Here is a 22,066-nt window from a genome sequence, read left to right as displayed (position 1 = left end):
CTAAAAATCAAAGACAGGGAGAGTGAACTTATTTTGATCGATGAACAGCACTGGTATTAGAGTAAAGAAGAGAATTGTATGAAGATTATTTGTATGGTTTTTTTGTACATACAGGGCAAGGTATCACGTCTCCATCTGCCCATAATTCAGTTAGCTGTTGCTCCACACCCAAACTTTTTTTTTCAAAAGACCAGGTAGTTGGGTCAACTTGACTCGGCGTCACCAACTCTAGGTCCCCATATTCATTAAAAGCCAATAACATGCCCCTCTCGAAGGAAAACCCGAGGGTTAGCATTGAAGTCTTGAACTATGGGGAAACAAAGTTCCATGTAAATATTTACACGTGTGTAACATGTAATATCAATGCTAGCATTAAAGCTTGTAAGTAAACATTAAAACATTGTCCCCACCTTTATGACGGTAGCCTCCAGGCCAAGTCGACCATAGTAGAGTGAGGCATCACTCAAAATGAAAGCAATGACCCCATTCGCGCCTATAAACAGTGACCATCAAAACAAAAGCTGATAAGAAAGTCATACTAAACATATGAACTGCACATACTGTATGCAAAGTTGGCAAGCCCTCAGACCTACAACTCTTCGTGCACCCACAAATGTAAATGCATTTAAAACCTGTTTTCACATACTAGACATAGGGTATTTTGATGAATAAACAATTTATTTCCGCTGTTTTCCAAAATAACTGTTCATACTGCATCAGTAAATCAGTAAAAGGGTCACGTGACACCACTTTTTTTCTTCCTATAGAACAGCGGTTCCCAAACCTTTCCCCCTGCGCAACCCCTTGTACATTTCAGTGTGGTTCGTGCACTCCCTAAGCGAATATTTTGAGGTGCTGATGGACACGCAAGCATTCACAGCACATTATGCACAATTGTTTTGGGGAAACCTCTTTTCCAATAAAAACTCACATATCCACCATTGCTCTATTTAGCTCGCGCACCCCCTTATGGCAGGCCGCGCACCCCCAGGGGTGCACGCACCACAATTTGGGAAACCCTGCTATAGAATAAAGAATAAAGAGATGTGTAGAATAAAGCTATGTGTACACAAAGAGTGACCAACGCTAACTGAGCGACGCAAGTCTTTTTTTGTGTGTGGTTATTTTTACTTTATTTATGATAGTAGAGTGAAGATGGTGACAGGAAGCGAGTGGGGAGAGACAGATGGGGAAGGGCCGGCCGCATATCAGGCGAGTGCTGTGGTCACGGTAGGGCCAAGTTAATATTTCTCTATGGATCGTCGGCGACTTAAGCGACCTGAGCGCGTTTCAGCAATTTAAGTCAAGCTAATTTTATGGTAATGAGCTATGAAGCGGTTCGGCGAAAACCAATTGGAATGTTCATATCTTCAAATGTTCCAAACTGCATGTGTTTTTAATTACGTTGACAGGGTTATTGCGTTGGCAGAAAGTTATTATGTTGGTGGGTGTACATAGGTGTAACCAACATTTTCCATGAATAAATTGTTCTTATAGAGAAAATTTCATTGTGACTTAGTTACAGTCCTCTATGTGCTGACAACTTTTTATGAGGTTTAGAATTTATTTGTCAAAAGTACTTTAGAAGAGAGGGTTCAAAATGTGTCTGCTTCTATACAAACACAATAAATACGTAATATTACTTGTTTTATTGCCGTTGTGCTATTTGACACATTTCAGGGGCAACCAGACATTAATTTTGTTCAAAACAAAAATGTTTTCAGTTCACACAAGGAAGAGCGCGACACTACTTCTTCACAGTTCACCACTTTTTTTCTTTGGAGCTGACGTTTCGGCACTTAGACCTTGGCTTCCAGCACCAAATAAAAAATAAAAAAGTGGTGAACCATGAAGAAGCTGTGTCGCGCTCTTCCTTGTGTGAACTGAAGACTGAAGTACCCTGAAAGGCTGCACCTGCTGAAAAAGAAACCTTCGAGGTGTGCGGGCTCTCACAAAACTTTGACAGCTATTTGACATAGCATGAAACACACAAAATATACATTTTTGAAAACCTGATGGAAACATTTAGATGGAAACGTTTAGAATTATGTTTTGAAACATTTTTATACTTTCTCTTTGTTCAAACCCTTACACTGACCCATAAATAGTGTGCCCAGGGATACTAAGAGTATATCTTTTCCACTCTCTCTGGTGTGTCCACCAATAATGAGTACAGTATTTTAGTACAATAAGCATACAATTTATAAGGTTAATAAAGTAACTTCATTGCAATATTTTTTGTCTTTTAGTGAAATTATGGTGGTGCAAAAGTGAGTACACCCTTATGTTTAAATTCCATAGAGAGGATCATGATGTCATACAACATATCAAACGTTTCTATTAGTGAAATTCAGCATCCCAATGTTGACAGAATTCATGCAACCCCAAACCATGTCAGGACGCTTTTCTGTGTTTTACTCACTTGTTTACCACCACATACTTGACACCACCTAAAGCAAATTTGTTTGTTATGGTCTCTATGGTCTGATGACACCAATAAACATATTTACCGCTGATTAAAACAGCTAATACCATGTTATTGTAATAGTGTGGAAATATTGCGGACATAACGTAAATAGAGCTAACTGAGAATTTCCTAACTGAGAGTTTCAAGTTGGAGCTGCCGCATGCAGCTCGGTTGGCCTGCAGCTGGTTGTGTTGCACACAGCACAATGTTAACTAACCCATTGGTTCCCAAACTTTACCCTGACAAGGCCCCTCATATACTGGTAATTCCAGCCAAGCCTCCCCCTTACATGAGTCGTGACACATTATTTTTCTGTACACCCCTTTCACAGCCATAGTCTAGGTCTGTGTGTCAGTGACCCACAGGGATACATACAATAATAAAGATAGTAGTAGAAATATTCAGAGATGCAGAATGTAGATTATAATAATGCAGCTTTAAATTAAAGGGAATATTGTTTAGTTTATTGTTGGTTTATTTTAGAATATTTAGTTATTCAAATTATTCAATTATTTGTTGTATTTTTCCTGCCCACCTGCCTTGCCCCCCTCGCACCCCCTTGTGGCCTGCCAGGGGTCCCCGGCTTGCCTGGGCGAAAGCTAACTCTTGACTCCGTCCAACAGTCTGACGAAAGCTAAGTGGAAACGGTCTCCGTGGAGGGTGGGAGATAGTCTGATCTTACTCTGCCATTTAAATTCATTGGAGTTCTGAATTCAAATTAAAACCCATTTTGTGCTTTATTAGCATGGCTGTTACGATATAGTGTCGCAAAAGCATACAAATAACAAAAAAAAAGTGTGAATAGTGTTACCTTTACCAATCAGTAACAGAGTTTGCGGGTGAGTTCTGCGCCACCACTCTCAACTGTTCACTGATTGGATGAACAGTGAGCGAACCAAGCTAGGAGGGTTTAGCCAGACTATATGCGGAGCCAAAATCTTTGGGTGGATTACATAGGGTGGCGTCACCAGGCTAGTCCCCGGCCCCCATTTTGAAAACCAGTGAACCTCTTTGGAGAAGGTAACAAGAAGAAAGAGCAAGAACAGTAGGGCCTCTGAACCTCCGGTCTTTAGGCCCTAATAATAATAACAATAATAACAATAACAATAATAATAATAATAATAATAATAATAATAATAATAATAATAAGAAGAAGAAGAAGAAGAAGAAGAAGAGCAGAGCAGAGCAAGAACAATAGGGCCTCCGCACCACCAGTGCTCAGGCACTACTAGCTAGACCTGTTGTAAGTGACTTGATATAATCTCCATTTGCCGGTAGGATCTTGTCCCTTCCTTTTCCCACTTCATAAACAGGCAAACAGGCAAAACCTGTGGAAACATCACTTAAAAATCAAAATGATGGTATTGACTATGGAATGTGAAAGACATGGGAACCATTCCATCCTTAACGCTGAATTTGGCAGCCTCTAAGTGCAAAAGCCGAGTTTCAATGAACAGCTTTAACTTGAGGTTGAAAACATTCCACTAATGAAGATCAGCTACGCCTTAGCAGGGTTCACTTCAACCATGCTCATCAAAACTACCGTTGTGCTCATGTACAGGGTAAGTCTTTATCAACAACAGTCGGGCACACGTTGTCAAATACCCTTTTCATCACAGTAGACATGCGAGCTGCTGTAGGTGAGTGACAACTGTAACACACCTGAACACTGGGGGAGGCCTGAGTTCATATGTGTTCGTATGTTGTATGGTATATATTTGAATATGATATTTAATAAGCTTAATTCTCAATGTAATTGTAGCCTACCTGAAGTTTGCCAAAGCTTGATCTATACAAAGGTATTGTGAGTATTAACATGTATGTTTTTGAGACTTAATAACAGTTATATTTTATTCTACTAACGTTTCATATTGCATGGTATTAGTTTGTTACTGTTAGAAGATCGTCTCCATCCCTGGTGTTCGATTGGGGACGGGCGTTGTCATGGGGACGAGAGACTCTGAGGGAGAAAAAGTTAAAGAGATGTTTCCAGTTGTGCTGAGTTTCAACGGACTTTGATTCATGTTCAGTTACGCAGTTAACTCAACTTTTCATGTTATCGCGTATCTCAATTTTTTCTAATATCGTGCAGCCCTACTGCTAAGTAATCATCTCCCGTTGAACTAGGCTTGCTCACTCTCAAGCATTGTGCAATATCCGCTGCTGGCCCTTTAAGACATTCAGCAATTTTCTGCTTCTTCAGGGGGTCTGGACACTTCCACTCCTCAAGCAGGTGTGTCATCTGTTCTGCCCAAGAATCATATTCCTCTTCTCCAGGCGGTGTTGGCTTGATACCAGAGAACACTTCAAGCCTTCGGTGGACTGGATTTTTCACAGGAGCTGTCTGACATGTGTACAGTAGAGAGGTGATGGCATTGACAAGCTGTGTGTTCAGGTCTATTGATGCTGGTGGTGACATAGCAGTAGATGGCATGGCAGGGTTTGGCAGTTTAGGGACAGGCATAGAAGGGGTTAACAGGCCTTGCACATCAGCGACGGTCTTTCCCTCATAAGCCAGGAATGCTTTCAGTTTGGCTTGAAAATCTCCCTCTGGGGGAGTCTTCATAGACTTCAAACTTCAAACATCAAACTTCTCTGGCTGGATTTCTGCCTGGATTTACATATCAACAACCCCGCATCACTAGTTAAAACTACGTAACCCATTTCACACCGGATTACCCCTTTAATACTCACAATACCTTTGTATAGATCAGGCTTTGGCAAATTTCAGGTGGTTTATAATTACATTGAGAATCAAATACATACCATACAACATACGAGCACATATGAACCTAGGCCTCCCCCAGAGTCCAGGTGTGTTACACAACGCAACTGCGCCTTGCCTGAGAGGCGCCTTTTCAATGTGTAAAAGTAAAATACTTGCACCAACTATTATGCCAAAGTGTTCTTGTCTTCAAGTAGAATCTTTATTACAGTATATGTGAAGACAAAGCATAAAACATGTTACAGTTTACTGTTACATGAAAAGTGACAAGCTACTTGAAAACATAAAAAGATCTGTGTGCTTGATTATAGAACAGTCTGACAGTACTTCCAATAATGGTAATGCTGTCTGGTCACCTTTGATATCATAAAATTCTGGCAGGAATATGCGGAACAGTTCAGTTGTCACTGTTTCCTACAAGTTGAAATTATTTTGTAACTGATTTATTAAGCCTGGTCGTTACCCTATGACCTTGCAGGTTAGTCCGCAGCACAAGTTAAATTCATGTTAACAAGACTAATGGAAAGGATCTCTGTCTAAAAAGTTTAGCGCCTTGAACTCGGATTTGGGGTTGACAGCGTTGATGGAATAGCGCCATGCTGTAGTGTCAGCAAGTCAGCAAAACAACAACAACAACAACAACAACAACAACATTAGCCATTGAATAGTTGAGTGATCTTTACCATTGTTTGGGGAATAAAGAAGCATTCTGGGTGTCCATATAATGACATGACCCCGCATGCCTACTGGCTGGATTACTTCAATATAGTCCACGGTGTCCATCATAGCATACTTGTCAGACATCTCTGACGAGTCACTAATAGATTGGAAATGAAACTGAGAAAAACAAGATGCGTTATATGTCTAGTATTCAGGATAAGACTGTAGATTTTGCTGTTTTTGCAGATTTAGATATTAAAACTTTTTAAAAATTACTCTGTCCGGCCGTCCGAGCGTGTAATCACCGATTTCCACCACAGCCATCACAATATTTAATGACATTCCCATTATGTATATCGCTCCAACTATTCCCTGAAAATATCAACAGCATTCATATGTAGTAAGCTGAGCAAACATCAAAATTATTATTAAAATTAAATAAAAGGAACCCATTCAAACCTTTGATGCAATGTATGGTAGACCCGGAGCAAGTGGAGTAAAACGGAGTCCCCAATTGGTTGAAAAAAATATTACCTGCTTATCAGATACTCCCCTCTGATAAAGTACAACGGCACCGGATATTGACTGCAAATGAATGACAATGCAGGTTATTATCTGTGCAATTTTCCCCTCCACTTCGGAAAATAACTAAAACCAAGGACTTGTATTTACCTGACAATGACTGTCGATACTAAGGCAGCACTGTTCGGTTGTAACGTGACTGACTGTGTTTGTGACTCCTAGATTAAAAAAAAGTTAAGTGAACATCTGTAGCAAAACCACCAAAACGCCATACTGGTGTATATTTAAATCAAGCATGTGTTGAGAGTTAAACATAAGAACCTTGACACGGAAACCATTGTCCATATAGTCTCAACCAAGCCCAGCCATCAATAACGAATATATAGTGACTCCCTCCTGCAGTGTTTATGAATGCAGCAGATGTGACAAGTCCGTCCTGAGAGATGCAATACAAGATGAGATGCAAACAATATGTTAACCTCAGCACATTTAATCCTCAACTTTGTTTCAACAAGATAGTATGCTTCGTCATCACTCAAAATGATTCTAGTTACTGATCAAAGACATCCGTTATCTTTGCAAAATATTAAAAAGCTTTGTAGTGAGGACTGATACCACTACATTAAGGGGAGGAACAGGCAAAAAAACCTCAACAGTCCTCTGGGCAAATGCCCTGTGCCTTACAATCCAGCCATGGTGTACACCCCTCTGCGCGTTGAACCTTGTTGAAACGGTAGTGTGTAGGCTTGGCGTGCTTTCTTGTCTGTCTGTGTCTGTCGCTCTATCTATAAGATAGCGACTCCCCATAAGGTAAAAACAAGGCCGACAGGCGGACAACAGATGCGTCCCTCTTCTCTTGTAACAGTTTTTATTGATTTTCTTCAGAAAAAAACACAGTATAATTACAATTGTGCAATGCACTCAGTGAACAACCCTCCCCAAACTCCCACCCATTTACCCACCCTCAGCTAGCCTATAGACAGTGATTGAGTTATAAGTAATATGAACATACACAGGCGCACACGCACGTGCGCGCGCGCACACACACACACACACACAGAGGGGAGAGAGGGAAGAAAGGGAAAAAAAGGGGGGGGGGGTGTCATCTATTGTTCATGAATTGGTTCTTGTATGCTGTCATAATATGTAAGGAAAGTATTCCAGGTTCTCTCAAATCGCTGAATAGATCCCTTCAGCGTATAGCGTATTTTTTCCAATTTTAAGGACATTGTGTCACTAATCCACTTCCTAAATGTCGGGGGCCTTTGCTCCTTCCATTGTAGGAGTATCTGCCGCCTCGCCAGGAGAGATGTAAAGGCTATGACAATATAAAAGTCACTCTTAATCGATCTTGTTTCGTCAGTGAAACCAAAAATTGCACAAATTGGATTTGGAGGGATTGTGGTGCCACTCATCACAGAGTATGCATTAAAAATGTCTGTCCAAAAGGCTTGCAAGAGTGGACAAGACCAGAACATATGGAAGAGATCAGCAGGTTGATTTTGACAACGAGGACAGGAGGAATCCATATTGGGAAATATCTTTGCCAGCTTGGCTTTGGTCCAATGTAACCTGGCTCTCACTCAGATGGATTGTCATCCATCTGGAATTATGATGGTAACCTTGCTGTTCTAGCCCGTGGGTGTATTCAAAAAAAGCTCGAACGTGATTGGAGACAGTGACGTACTACTTCAACCAGTCACATCGAAGCGGCCCGTGACGTAGTTTTCAGCGACGCGAGATAGAAGCCACAACAGAGCAGTTAGCATGTTGACAGTAGTTCCAGCCCAGCTAGCATGTGTATAGTGGATCATTGCTGGCGTTTGAACGGCAAGCCGCCTGTGGTATGCCACCTGTGTCCGACATCAGACCACTGACGGTTACAAAACACACAAGGCATCAGTGGATTTTGGTTGGCAATCCGACATAGTGCACGAGTACTCTGCAGGGTCCAAACAGCGGCATGCTAGCTGACAATCCATCTGCGTGAGAGCCAGGTTACATGCTACCAGCCCCTAGCACCAATGGAGGAGGACCGCCTACTCATTTGGTGCCAGCATCGTTTGCATCAGATAAATCACAACAAAGATATGGTAAGTTAGATGTCTTGAAATGGCTATATTTTCTTTTAGTGAACACATCATGGGCATGGGTTTGTCCGTTTCTGACGGGGTGATACATATTGCAGACAAAATGGACGTCTTGCCTGCACAACCAATGTGACATATATTGATGAATAAAACTTAATCAAGTATGTGTATTTCGCTGAAAATGATTGACCAGCGATAAAATGTTATTCAGACAAAATTGCCAGCCATATGAAAACAATGCAGCCTCAACAGCATGCAGTTGCTACTAGCATTATTGGTTGTGTTCTGGTCACCGTTAGGCATGCCAATTTACCTATGATAATACAGTAAACCGTTTACAGTCCCATACGTTTTGTATATCCTACCATGAGAGAAATATACACCAGGATTGCATTAACTACTCCCGGTGTGCACGATTAACTTCGGGTCTGATTAACTTGGATGGCATAAAGAGCTGTTCACGTCAGACGATACAGGATGGGGCGTCTTGAGTTCTATTATACACTTTGGAAACTGCATTACGGTTCGACGAGAGGAGCATGCCGTCGCACTTTTGCCGTTGTTATTGTGCGCGATTGTATTCTCAAACACTTCAGCTGTGGTCAATTCAAATAGTCGATTCGTGAGTGTGCTAAGCACTTCGATAAGTTGTAGGTGACCATCCCTAGTTGATCGGACGACCCAAAGTTAATCGTGCTCACCGTCATAAGCTGGGACACACACACACACACACACACACACACACACACACACACACACGCTGTGCCATTGTTAATTGATCAATGGTGATGTCTTTTCTCTCTCTCTCTCCATTATTAGGTGACCCAAGACCCACGGTTATATAAGGTATGTCTGATTTATTACATCCATTGCTAGGTCAGAGGCAAAGAGTACATTACTGAAGCAAGCAAAGCCGTATTGTTAAGGGGTGTAAAACCCATTTGTGTAAACAATTAGTTTTTTTTCATCGGGGTGGGGATGTGAAATGACTGAGAACCTATTATCAAGGTAAATAGGACCCTTGCTGACCTCACCTGTACCTGTGCCCTCGGAAGGTATCCAATGTTACAGGTTTGAATTCTTAGTAAGAGTAACTGAAAAGTATATGTGCTGTCCTGCACCACTATCCACCTAAACCTACATTAATTTCTCAAGAGACTGTACTCCTCATAACATTACAGTTGACAGACGCTTTTGATCAAAGTGATGTACAAGGGCAGTAATGCAAAATGTGGGTGGAAAATACTCTGTACACAGAGTAAGTAGCATACACTGTTGTTAATGAACTTTAAGTCACCTAGAAATATTTTAAAATGTGTTGCAATCAATTCCAGTGTTGTTTTTGTTCAAAACCTTGTATGTAGCCACAATTGTCACACATAACCTTCTGAAATGTTTGTCTAATATACTTCTATACTTCCTTTGTCTGTGTCTGACGCCAGGAGGTGTATGAAGAAACGACAGCATAGAGGACCCAGCACATCCCCTCACAGATTCCATGCCTTTCAAAATATTAAAACAAGATTTCAAGGCATTTTCCTTAAAGAACTTGCAACATTTCAGGAGTGCGTCACCATTTGGGTTTTCATTTTGTACAATACATCACCTAACACCAAGAACGCTACATTTTGTAAGCTATGTTTCTTGCATTGCCAGTAACCAATATTTAAAAGAAAAAAGAATGTGTATATATAAATTGATATCTTATTTGTCATTATTTACCCTTTCATTACTGTACATTGAAAAAAAATAGACAGCGTTTTCTTTTCACAATAAAATTGTATTTACATATGTTCCAATTACTTGTGTACACCATTATTTACACCATTTGTTCAATATTCGATTCGATATTGTGACAAGATTCCACTTCTTTGTTCCTAATGGATGATGGTTAGATTCTGAACTAATGCTGTGTTACATGTTCCATTATGTCTATGAATCTGTCATTAGGGAGAGTCGGTCACAAAAAGCCTCGCTCACAACCAGTAGCATGAAGTACCTTAAAACCATAGGTTGTTTTGTAACTGATGTCAAATGTAAGGACTGTTGTTGACTGCTGCCTCATTAGGCTTTGTCCCAAACCCAGAGCAGACAGTCTCGTTAATGAAAGTGGCACATCTGGTATTTAAGTACACATGTTCTGTACAGCTGTCAGCAGACCATGATAACATTTCCAACTCTTCAGTAATGTATAGATCTTGGTGGGGTAGTGTAGTGTAGATTCTATACACATGTGGTTGTACAGGCGCATTTTGAAACAGGCTCAACACAGAAGACCAAAGAAATGGAATTGTGGTAGGTGCAACACGTATGACCTGGCTGGCTCCAAACTTGTGGTGCGCATGCTCTTCGCCAGCCATTACTGAACTCACTGTCTTGTCTACCTAGAGTGTTCATTTGATGGTTTACAACAGTACAAGTGAGGGAAGAGCCTAATTCAATTTCCACTGTACATGTGTAGCAGCTGGATGACCCGGTCTGTGATGACAATCCCAGCAGACGCTGCCAACGCCATGACTTGCCTACCTGAAAACAACACACAATGTTAAAATAGAATCGGCAAACAAGGCAACTGTAATTCTAAAGACTCTATAGGCCTAGTATCTGCATTTTAATTCATACCTATTTAAGGCTAAGACCTGAACAGCAGTAGGCTACTATTACTTAGTTTTAAATTTACTGCTGACCGAAAGGGAGACTTGGGGTCCTTGCCAGTAGCTGGTGAGTGACAGGCCTCACCCTGTTTTTATTCCAGTACCCTCTTGTGTAAATTCTGTTTCCACACGAAGTAGGTCTCTTAACCATGCAAAATCTGTGATTACTTTAGTCTTTACCATCGAAACAGGTTAACAACTAGGGCAGAAAGTGAAAAGGGGAAGCCCACAGACCTATATCAATATGTATAGGTCTGTGGGGAAGCCATCCTGGTGAGTTTGAAGTCAGAATGTCGTCGTGAAATAAACATTCCATCTCTCACATGCCGACGTTTTGGGACATGCTGCATTGGCAGCGATCACGGGGATAGTACATTTAATTTAACACGAACTTAGCATAAACAAATTGGTCTGAATGTGCTTGGCATACTATTATGATCAACAGCACTCAGTCACCATAGCATGCGAGGTCTGGAAATGAGGCTTGTACAATATTGAATTACCGGCACTATGGGGGCATTCACAGTTGTAGCCTACCATGTCAGTCATTGTTTCACACACATCAAAAACACGTTAGAAACAACCAAGAGGTTTTCACTCACCATTTATATGTGGCATGGACCTCTCGACTAAAATCCCCACTTAAAGTTGGTCTTGTAAACAGTTGAGGACTGAACATCGCTGAGCTCTGCTCATTCTCCTTCAGTGGATCATTGGAAGAAGAGCGAGAACGTTCTTGCCACCAACTAATTCCTTGTTTTCTGTTCCTCTTTCAAATAATGAATGTTTGGTAGTTTTGATAACACTTGAAATCGCGGAGTTCATACAATATGCAGGCCGCCGTTGTTGTGCTAGCCACTGACTGTGGGGTGTGCTAGCAGCACTACAGTGTTGTCGCGCAAGATGCTACGTCATACCCGTCACCTCACTCCACGATGATTGACATTGACATTATCCAATGGTCGGGGCACGTTTATTTTCTACTCGAGGACTTCGGGCTCGACAAGGCTGAACCAGACCCCTGTGCGAGCTCACGAAGTGTAACGAAGATGCACGAAGCACTCGGGGTCTCGCGAGAGCCAGGCTAGGTCCAATGCACTCTCAGGATAATTTTGAGTTGAATTAGACTATGTCTGGCACAGGGGGAAGAGGTATGTACTAAGTCTAGAGCTGCTTCCCATTGGTCTTCTCGCATTTCTTGTCCAAGGTCCTTTTCCCATAATTGCCTAACTTCTTGCAATGAATGGGGAGATATATTGTTAATGATACCATAAAGTCTTGAAATCAATCCTTTTCCTTGTGGGGACAGAGAGAGAATATTATCAATAGTGTTGATGGGTGGAAGTTGTGGAAATGAAGGAATATTTTTTTGCACAAAGTGTCGTATCTGGAGATATCTAAAAAAGTGAGACTTTGGCAGGTCAAACTTTTCAGATAGCTGAGAGAATGAACAAAATGTACCTTGAGAGAAGAGATTTGAAAGAGAAACAATGCCATTTGTCCTCCAGATTGTAAAAGATGAGTCCAGGATAGAGGGTGGGAAACTATAGTTGTTAGTAATTGGTGAATGAATTGACATTGTCTTTAACTTGAAATGTGTTGTGAATTGTGACCAGATTTTAACTGAATTAAGGACCACTGGGTTGGAAAAAAAGCGAGTGAGCGGGGTTGGAGGGGCTGATGTAGAGATCACAGAGCCAAGATGGATTGAGCAGTTTGAGGATTCAAGATGTAACCAAGCCTCACTGTGCTCCGGATGATAGTCTTCTTTCCAGAATAGCATTTTTTGAATGTTGCAAGCCCAATAATAGTATATAAAATTAGGTAAGGCTAGGCCAGCTAATCCCTTTGGTCTCTCCAGTGATCGTCTATTTATCCTATGTGATTTGCCATTCCAAATAAAGGAGGATATGCATTGTTCCAACGTTTTAAAGAATTTTTTTCTTATCATTATGGGGATGTTTTGAAAGAGGTAAAGAAATTTGGGTAAGACTATCATTTTGATGAGATTGATACGACCAGTTATAGAAAGAGGCAGGGTGGACCATCTCACCATGTCTTGTTTGCATTTTTCAAAGAGGACGCCAAAATTCTTTGTAAACATTAGGGGGAATGAAGTGGTAATTTCTATTCCTAGGTATTTAAATCCTTTCTTAACTACTTTGAAGGGAAATTGAGAGTGTGTTATTTGATTGGCTGCTTCATTAAGGGGGAACATCTCACTCTTCTGAGTATTTATTTTGTACCCAGATATTTTCCCAAATTGATCTAAAGTATGGACAATTGAAGGCACAGAGGTTATAGGGTCAGATGTATATAAGAGTAAATCGTCAGCATATAGAGAAAGCTTGTGAGTCATCTCTCCACGTACTATTCCTGAAAAGTCTTCAGATTGCCTGAGGGCAATAGCTAATGGTTCTATGGCTATGGTAAAAAGGAGAGGGGATAGTGGGCAACCTTGACGGGTGCCTCTGCTCAGTGGAAAGTATTCTGACTGGAGGCCATTAGTGATGACGCCAGCCAGAGGATCCGCATATAGCAGTTTCACCCAGGATATGAAACCTTCGTTAAATCCAAATTGCTTGAGCGCAGAAAACAGGTAGCTCCATTCTACACGGTCATACGCTTTTTCTGCGTCAAGTGAGATTACTGTCTCAGGTCTAGATGCTGAAGGTGAGTGTACAATATTTAATAGTCTCCTTAAGTTTGAACTAGGATGCCTATCTAAAATAAAGCCTGTCTGATCTCTTGATATTATGTGTGGTAGTAGTTTTTCCATTCTCGCAGAGAGTATTTTGGAAAGAATTTTATAGTCTACATTCAGTAAAGAGATGGGACGGTATGAACCGCATTGAAGAGGGTCCTTGCCTTTTTTTAGAATAAGTGTAATTGCGGCTTGTCTCAGAGTGGGGGGGAGATTTCCATGGGACAAAGATTCATTGAGCATGTTTTTAAGGTATGGAGCTAGTTCCTGGGCAAACTTTTTATAAAATTCTGAGATAAAGCCGTCCGGCCCTGGAGTTTTATTGTTTTTTAGAGTTTTAATGGCTTGCATGATTTCTATGCTTGATATTTCATCGCCCAGAGATGTATTCAGTTCAGTGGGGACAGAAGGGAAAGAAAGTTTGTCAAAGAATGTTTCAAAATTTGGGGTATTTGTTGTGTGTTCAGAGTGATATAATTCACAGTAATATTGTTTAAAGGTATGATTGATCTCTGCATGATTTGTCACTATCCCACCAGTTTGGTCCTGGACCTTAGGGATAAGTCTTGATGCTGCCGCCTGCCGTGCTTGTCGTGCTAAAAGTTTTCCAGCCTTATCACCAGATTCATAAATATTAAAACAGGCTTTAGTAATCTGGTGTGCAGCTTTGTCTGTGGTCACAATATCATATTCGGTTTGCAAACGCAATCTTTCTTTATACAGAGCCGAAGATGGGGATGACGCGTGTTGCTCATCTATTTTGGCCAGTGCCTGAGAAATGTCTTTAATTTTGGCCATTCTGATTTTCTTAATTCTAGATGAAAATTCAATTATTTGTCCTCTCAAGTAGGCCTTCAAAGTCTCCCATAGTGTTGAATGGGACACATCTGGAGTGCTGTTGGTAGCGAAGAAAAATTTAATTTGTGAAGTAATGAAATCAGTAAAGTCGTCATCAGACAGCAGCAGTGAGTTTATTTTCCAATGATATGCAGGCCTAAAAGTATTGGCTAAGTTAAGCTGAAAAGATAGTGCACCATGGTCAGAGATAGAGATTGTGTGATATTGGCAAGAATGTGTGCTCCCAGTCAGTCTATTATCAACCAAAAAGTAGTCTATGCGAGTGTATGTGTGATGGACTCTCGAGAAAAAAGAAAATGCTTTTTTATTGGGGTGATGAAATCTCCATATGTCAGATAAACCCATCTGTATGCAGAAATCATTGATAACCTTGGCTGATTTAGAGAGAGGTTGTGGCCTTGGTGAAGATCTGTCAAGCAAAGTGCTAAGACAGCAATTAAAATCACCTCCTATCAATAAGTGATAATTATTATGGGTTGGTATGGCAGAAAATAGTTTGGAGAAAAAAATATTGTCATCAAAATTTGGAGCATATACATTCACAAGGATAACAGGAAGAGAGAATAATTGTCCTACTACAATAACATACCTTCCATTAGGATCACTGATAACTTTTTCTGCTTGAAATGTGATATCCTTATGGATTAAGATCGCTGTCCCCCTGGCCTTGGTGTCAAACTTAGAATGATACAACTGACCTACCCACCTCCTTTTAAGATAGTTTATGGAGTCTGCCTTTAAATGGGTTTCCTGTAGAAATGCAATGTCTGTTTTGAGATGGGAGATATAAGACAATATCTTCTGTCTTTTTAGTGGATTATTCACACCTTTAACATTAAGTGAGACACACTGGATAGGTTGAGGTTTATGAATTCTAAGAGTCATGTGTTTTTAGGGGCTGAAGAGAGACCTGGAATTGTGGGAACCATAGATGAGAGTGGGGGGGGGAGGGGGGGGGAATAAAAGGGATAACAAAATACACAAGTAAATAAGACAAACATTTGAGGCTAAGCTGAAAAACTCTTTCTATCAAAAAACACCTGAAGTGTGTTCTACCTATTCTTATACTTAAACTCTATACTCTGTTAATGTATGTCTAAGATTTAAAAAAAAGAATTGTCAGTGCACAATGGAGACATTTAAGAAGGAACACAAAAATGGAAATAAACAACAACAAAAAAAACATGGTTCAGAAAATATCCAATTGCACTCTAATAGGCGAAACATTTATATTTATATTTTTTGCAGTGTATGCCTTCCCTTGGCATAAAGGAGAGAAAAGAAACCCCACAAAGTTACATCTGAGAATGATCAACTAAGGAATAGGCTACTGGAACACCAACGCTGTGAACTGTCAATCAAATCAAACGTTACCCAAAGTACAACAAAGGGCCGTAGCCTATATTGCCAGGGGGGGGAAGAAGCGTCACTATTTCCCCCCTCTTAATTAGAAAAAAAATGAAAAGTGTCCAAAAAAGTACCTGAGAGTTCGCTTGAGTTAGAATTTGCAGGAAGGCATATTACTCACGCATAGTCAGACCATTTGGGGTCTATTCAGAATCCTCTAAAGGCGGTTCTTCGGTCACGCTGGCTTGGAATCGTTTGGCAAAGCGAGTTGCGTCATCTACCGTCTGAAAGACGTGCTTCTTCCCATCTCCCTCCGTGACTTGAAGTTTGGCAGGGAACAGCATTCGGTAGCCGATCCCCGCGTCCTTTAATTGCGCCTTCACTGGAAAAAAGGCAGCTCTCTTCCTGGATGTTTCAGCGCTGAAATCTGGGAAGAAGTGGATCTGGGTTCCACGAAAGTAGATGGAGCCGGTCTCTCTCGCCAGTGTTAAGATGCGCTCCTTCGTCTGAAAGTGATGGATTCTCATGATGAAGGGGCGAGGTCTGTTGTCGTTGGGGTTGGTTTTGGTGATCGCAATACGATGGGCCCTCTCTGCGATCATTGGTGTAGGGAAAGTTTCTTGTCCAAAAACTTCTCTCAGCAGCGTATCAACAAATGCTGTGGGTTGTTTCCCCTCAACTTTTTCAGGAAGCCCAATTATGCGGACATTATTGCGCCTAGATCTGTTCTCTAAATCATCAACCTTCTCTCTCAGCACCTCGTTATCCTTTTCCAGCACGGCATATTTCGCTTCCAGTAGTTCTAGTCTTTCCTGTATATCTGTCACAGAAGTCTCTAGCTGTTGGATAGAGTCTTGGTGTTCCTCGATGCTGGCCCGATTGGCAGAGAGTTGTGCCGACAGTTTATTCACGATGCATTCCTCCGTGGATGTTAGCAATCTTTCGATGTCTACCAGGGTTAGCTTGCTAGTTGCCATGTCAGGTTGGGACTGCTTAGCAGCGTTTGCGCCCTTCGAGTCCTTAACTTGTTGTTCCGCGTCCTTAGGCTTCTTTTTTGCACTTTTACTCATGTTCCCTGTTTCACTCATGAGAAACACTGACAGTTGTCGGATTATGATAGGATCTTTGAGTAATTTTAGGTGAATTCAACAGAGCAGTCCCGGTTTGCGACCTATTCCTCCATGCGCCAAACCGGAAGTCCCAGATGCGTCCCTCTATGCCAGTTCCAACCTTTACGTCAGGGCACAAAGCAGTCAGCTTCAGTGCCAGAGTTTACCAAATTCAAACGACTGCAAAGCAATTACGAATCAAAAGAGGCGTTCGCTCCCGTGCTCTCTCTAAGCGCAATGGAAAGCACCAGTGAGGTCCACGCGCCCGCCAGCAGAAAACGAGTGAACACCGTAATATTAAAAGGGAGGCTCGTACATACACACTCCTGAGCCTGAGTTTGTGGACTGGAGAAAAGCGGAGGAGATTTGAAGGTTGTGAAAGAAAAATTGCTAAGGTTACAGGTTTAGAGGAAGAGTTGTATGCGCTGCGGGTCGAGGTCTGTCAACTAATTACGGTTCCATGTCGTGGAGCGTTGCAATGCAAACGCCCCTCCATCCGAGTACGAACATCTGTGTCAAAAATTGCCTGCCGACTTCTAAATCGTTCATATCGGCGAGTTTCTGACGAACCAAAATAGCTGAGCACAACGCGACACTATCATACACAACATGATAAAGCTCCCTTCACGTTTGACATAGCCAACTCATGGGCCGAAGTGTCTCATAAGGCGATAAAGACGGTGAATAAGTGACACTCACAGTGGTGTTGGTGTGCTGTGGAGACGGAACGAAGTTGCCTCCCACTGTCCAAATGCAAAACAATGCCGAGAATGTAATGCCCCCTCAGTTGTCTGTCTCACAACCCAATCCGCTTAGCCTTGCCGGTTTGGTAACATATTGTCTCACAACCCAATCCGCTTAGCCTTGCCGGTTTGGTAACATATCATAGACGTTTTGGATTGCACGCATTCGCTCCAGGCCAAAATGCCAACTCTGCCGCCTTGTGGACACAGGAAGGAACAATTGAAGGAATGCGTTTCAGACGGACGGACGGACGGACAGACAGCGGACGGACAGACCCTCTTATAGAGATGCTGAGACACATCTAAAAAGATTTACAAAAAAAGGACCCTCATAGGGGTTTGTCTTTAAAATATCTCTTGTAAATATTGTGATATTGATATTTCCCAATATCGAACAGCCCTACTCGTAGCCTTGGGCAATAGCTGCCACCAGAGTGAGCTGTTCTCTGTGATCTTGTTGAAAAATTGGTCTTGAAAAATTGCTGACATATTGAATTTTTGTGTGCCCAGTACCTTTTTCCAAAACAGTGGCCCTCAAAGACTATTTATGGCATCTTTCATCTTTTTATTCCATATAAACGACTTTTAAACCAACCATTTCGTAGCAATTCTGGCCATCTTGAGAAAACGCAGACATATAGAATTTTTAGGTGGCCAGGGCCTTTTTCAAAAACAGTGGCCCTCACAGTTTTTTTTAACCACATTTCAGGTTTTTATATTTAAGTAAACATTTTTTACACTAACCATTTAGTAGGCATAGGGACCATCTTTAAAAATGGCCCACATATTGAATTTTTGCATGGCCAGTGTTTTTTTTCCTAAAAAGTGACCCTTAGAGAGCATTTCTGCCAAATTCCATGTCTTTATACCAAAGTTTGTGGCTTTTACACTAACCATTAGTAGCAGAGGCGGCCGTCTTGAAAAATGGCTGCCATGTAGACTAGACTAGACTAGGCCAGCATTTATTTCCCTAAAAAAAGTGACCCTTAGAGAGTATTTCAGTAAAATGTCATGTTTTTAAATGGTTTTTACGCTAATTAATACACAATAATAGTAGAGGAGTGCATCTTCAAAAATGGCCGCCATATTGATTTTTTGCATGGCCAGCGCTTTTTTTCTCTCAAAAGTGACCCTTAAAGACTATCTGTGCCAAATGTCATACTTTTATACCAAAGTGAATGATTCTCCTGAAAAATTAATCCGCTTAGCTATTCAGATTTTTGAGTCTTCAAGCCCCTATGGCGGGTGTATAAAACGCCTTACAGAGGAAGATACATTACAGTCTTTTCAGTTCACTAAAGCACATTTTGTTGTAACTTTGGCTGTTTTTGTTGAACTCTTCACACAAATACACAAACATTTCACCAATGTAGCAAAACCATAAGCACAAAAACTGATTTGCACTGAGTTTGCAATGTTATAAAGCACAGTTTGCAAAAAGTACCCAACCATTGCACAACACTCTTTTTGCAGAACTGTCAGTGTTTCTCCCAGAATCTTTGTTAGACAAGGTGGTAGTTGTTTATTGTCAAGGTGGCCGCCTTAGCAATAAATAGTGCTGAGGGAAACCCTGACTGTACAACACAACTCACTGCTGTACATACAATTTCCAAATGATGAACACACTCCTAAAAAAACTATACACATTCATGGATATTTTGTACACTGCAGGTCTCTAGAGTGCAACCAATATGGTCACACATGCGCCCTAATTTTTCACCGGTGCGACCAGCCTTTTTTGGGGGGAAAAAACATGCAACTCTGAAAGTCTACTTGGGTTCTGTCTGTCTGCGCCCCATATTGAGGTTTTAACAAATCAGAATGGGGCATCTAAGTCACGCCCTTCTACTTCCGATCCATGGAGCTGGAGCTCTCAAAATTTTGAATGAGAGTTAATGGAGCGAGTCAAGCTAAATCCTCATCCCGTTTGGCATGTGCTCCGGATTTCACATATGATGACAGTGAATTTGAAAGGTTTGGATTTGCGTCGTAAGACCACTCATTTTCGACACACAAGAAACGTTATTTTAGCTTTTGTGCAAAACTGTGTTAGAGACTACACGTGCGCCTCGCATATCTGACGTGAACCGAGGCACAGCCAACCCTACCGCTGCACTGCGGCTTAAGTGGCTGCACGTCGGACATGCGACGTCTGTTGTGTAGTCCAAATAATTGTATATTTTTGCACACACACACAACTCAAAAATCGCTTGCCAAGTGAAGTCAACAAGCACACCATTGGTTGTTGTTAATTCTGAGGCACAGCATATGTATGATCGACGGGGAAATGCGAGGTGGATCGGAAAATAGCTTTGATCAGTCCATTACAGCCCAGTCAAAAGTTTGTGCGTTGCCAGCCCCATAAGCCGCCCGGAAGGGGTGGAGACTTAGGTGCCCCATTCAGGAAGGGCGCAGCCTTCATCTGGTTAGTCGCAGTCCAGTGTGTGTGTGAGCGTGGGCGTGCATGTCTAATTTACCTGTCAGTGAGCTACTAACAGGCATGAAAACGGGTCAGGGGTGAAAAAGGTGAGAAAGGTACGTCGTGGCGCCGTGGCACGGAGCAGCGCGTGTGCTGCAGCGGTGCGCACGCAGGTGTAGTGTGCAGTGGCATTTTTGGGGGGACAGTGTTGTATAAGAGTCATACTAGGGGGGTCTGGGGGCATGGTCTCCCATGGGAGAAAATGTAGCTAAAACCGTCTTTAAATTATGAATTTTGACCATACTGTAGCGACCCAGGGACAGTGAACATAAGAAAAACTGCCAACCATCTTAGTTACTTCATGATTGTCATGCTGTCATGTCTGATGAGGGGGGCAGGCAGATAGATAGATAGATAGATAGATAGATAGATAGATAGATAGATAGATAGATAGATAGATAGATAGATAGATAGATAGATAGATAGATAGATAGATAGATAGATAAAATGGGTTTTGGTTCTCAGCCTTTAAAAAAAAAAAAATCCCCCTTGACCTCATCATACGCTTCCTAACACCCCATTGACCTCATCAAAACCCTGCCAGTGCCCCCCTTAAAAATAAATAAAATAGACTAATGCCCCCCAATGGCATAAGCACCCCTCCTCACTATCCAATGTCCCCTCAACGATTGCCTGGTTGTGATCTCGTTTGAACAGTTAATCATCATATTTCAGACAACTTAATACAAAAAAAAAAATCTTTGTCACAGTTTGGATAAACTACTGAAACTGTATCCAAACTACTCACATTTTAGTCCATTCACCTAGTATATCTGTTTCCCTATGAAAAAAAAATAGGAAAGCTCCAACTTTGACCGTGAAAAAAACTATTTGACCGTGTTCCACTAAATATAAATCGGTAGATTTTTAATATGTCATTTAGATGTAGGCTACCAAGGGATTACAAAAAACTTGGCATGATTCCTATAACAATTTGTCCCGTGTCAAAACCTCTTTCTCTCTCTCCCTCTCTCTCGTGCGTGCTATACGAAGCCGCAGCATATGATTCGAAGCATGATGTTGGATGCTTCGGTAGCCTGTATGCGCTTCTTCCCCGTAGTGCCTACTAGATACTTTCCCCATTTCGTAGCGCACAGACCCGTTAAAATAGCCGTCAGGAAAACGTGCCGTAGGCCTACCCAAGCTTTCATTAACGGAGCTCTTTTGAGAATAAATACTTTTTCACGTGGGCAGGGCAAATGCGGTTTCAAATTATTAGGAAAATCAGCTTAACCATTGTGGCTAACTACATCCACTCACTTGTCATCGAAATGCTTGCGTCCTGGTGTTCTCATAACAAGAATCATGATCTCAAATAGCTTACCTGTCTGGGAAACGTGTATCTGTGACAGATCGTTTGGGCATTTTCTTATAATCAGAGATGTTCTAGAACTAAGAAAGATATTTGCTACAACCACGCCAGCCACCAAAGCAGCACCTGTTTCAAATTGCGTTTTCAAAGAGAAATATGAAGGGCGGGACTAAGATTGAGGTCGTTCACGTTAGTGGCTGTGCCGACAGCAACAAATGCGGTGACTGGTCAAACGTCATTGTGGAATCTCTCCTGAAACTGTATGAAGTTTTCTGCGGTAGAGCGCTACACAATGATGCAGTAAGTTGGCACTTTTCTCCTCGCTCGACCCCCCCCCCTAAAAATGTTCTCCTCGGATCTACACAATTCACAGAAATGACCCATTTTGATTTCAAA

The 22,066-nt window shown here is 41.5% G+C and overlaps 1 protein-coding gene and 1 long non-coding RNA gene across 2 annotated transcripts in view; one reads left to right on the top strand and one right to left on the bottom strand.

Annotated features, from left to right (window-relative positions):
* Window positions 1-22,066, bottom strand: part of LOC134468900 (cation channel sperm-associated auxiliary subunit delta-like) — a 45,892-nt gene that overhangs the window by 8,881 nt on the left and 14,945 nt on the right. Inside the window, exons 6-13 of the mRNA XM_063222829.1 lie at window positions 6,696-6,810; window positions 6,525-6,592; window positions 6,312-6,437; window positions 6,129-6,224; window positions 5,876-6,029; window positions 3,706-3,795; window positions 411-493; window positions 113-307 (exon numbers count right to left, since the gene is read on the bottom strand). Coding sequence (XP_063078899.1) covers window positions 113-307; window positions 411-493; window positions 3,706-3,795; window positions 5,876-6,029; window positions 6,129-6,224; window positions 6,312-6,437; window positions 6,525-6,592; window positions 6,696-6,810 — 927 coding nt within the window. The remainder of the gene's footprint in view (window positions 1-112; window positions 308-410; window positions 494-3,705; window positions 3,796-5,875; window positions 6,030-6,128; window positions 6,225-6,311; window positions 6,438-6,524; window positions 6,593-6,695; window positions 6,811-22,066) is intronic.
* LOC134468901 (uncharacterized) lies at window positions 8,003-10,186 on the top strand. Its single transcript, XR_010038914.1, has 3 exons — window positions 8,003-8,467; window positions 9,284-9,310; window positions 9,907-10,186. It is a non-coding gene; the product is annotated as an uncharacterized LOC134468901 (long non-coding RNA).

Source organism: Engraulis encrasicolus, chromosome 18 (genome assembly GCF_034702125.1).
Source record: "Engraulis encrasicolus isolate BLACKSEA-1 chromosome 18, IST_EnEncr_1.0, whole genome shotgun sequence".
Taxonomy (NCBI): domain Eukaryota; kingdom Metazoa; phylum Chordata; class Actinopteri; order Clupeiformes; family Engraulidae; genus Engraulis; species Engraulis encrasicolus.
Note: the sequence above shows the minus strand (reverse complement) of the source record. Positions and strands in the feature narration are given on the sequence as shown.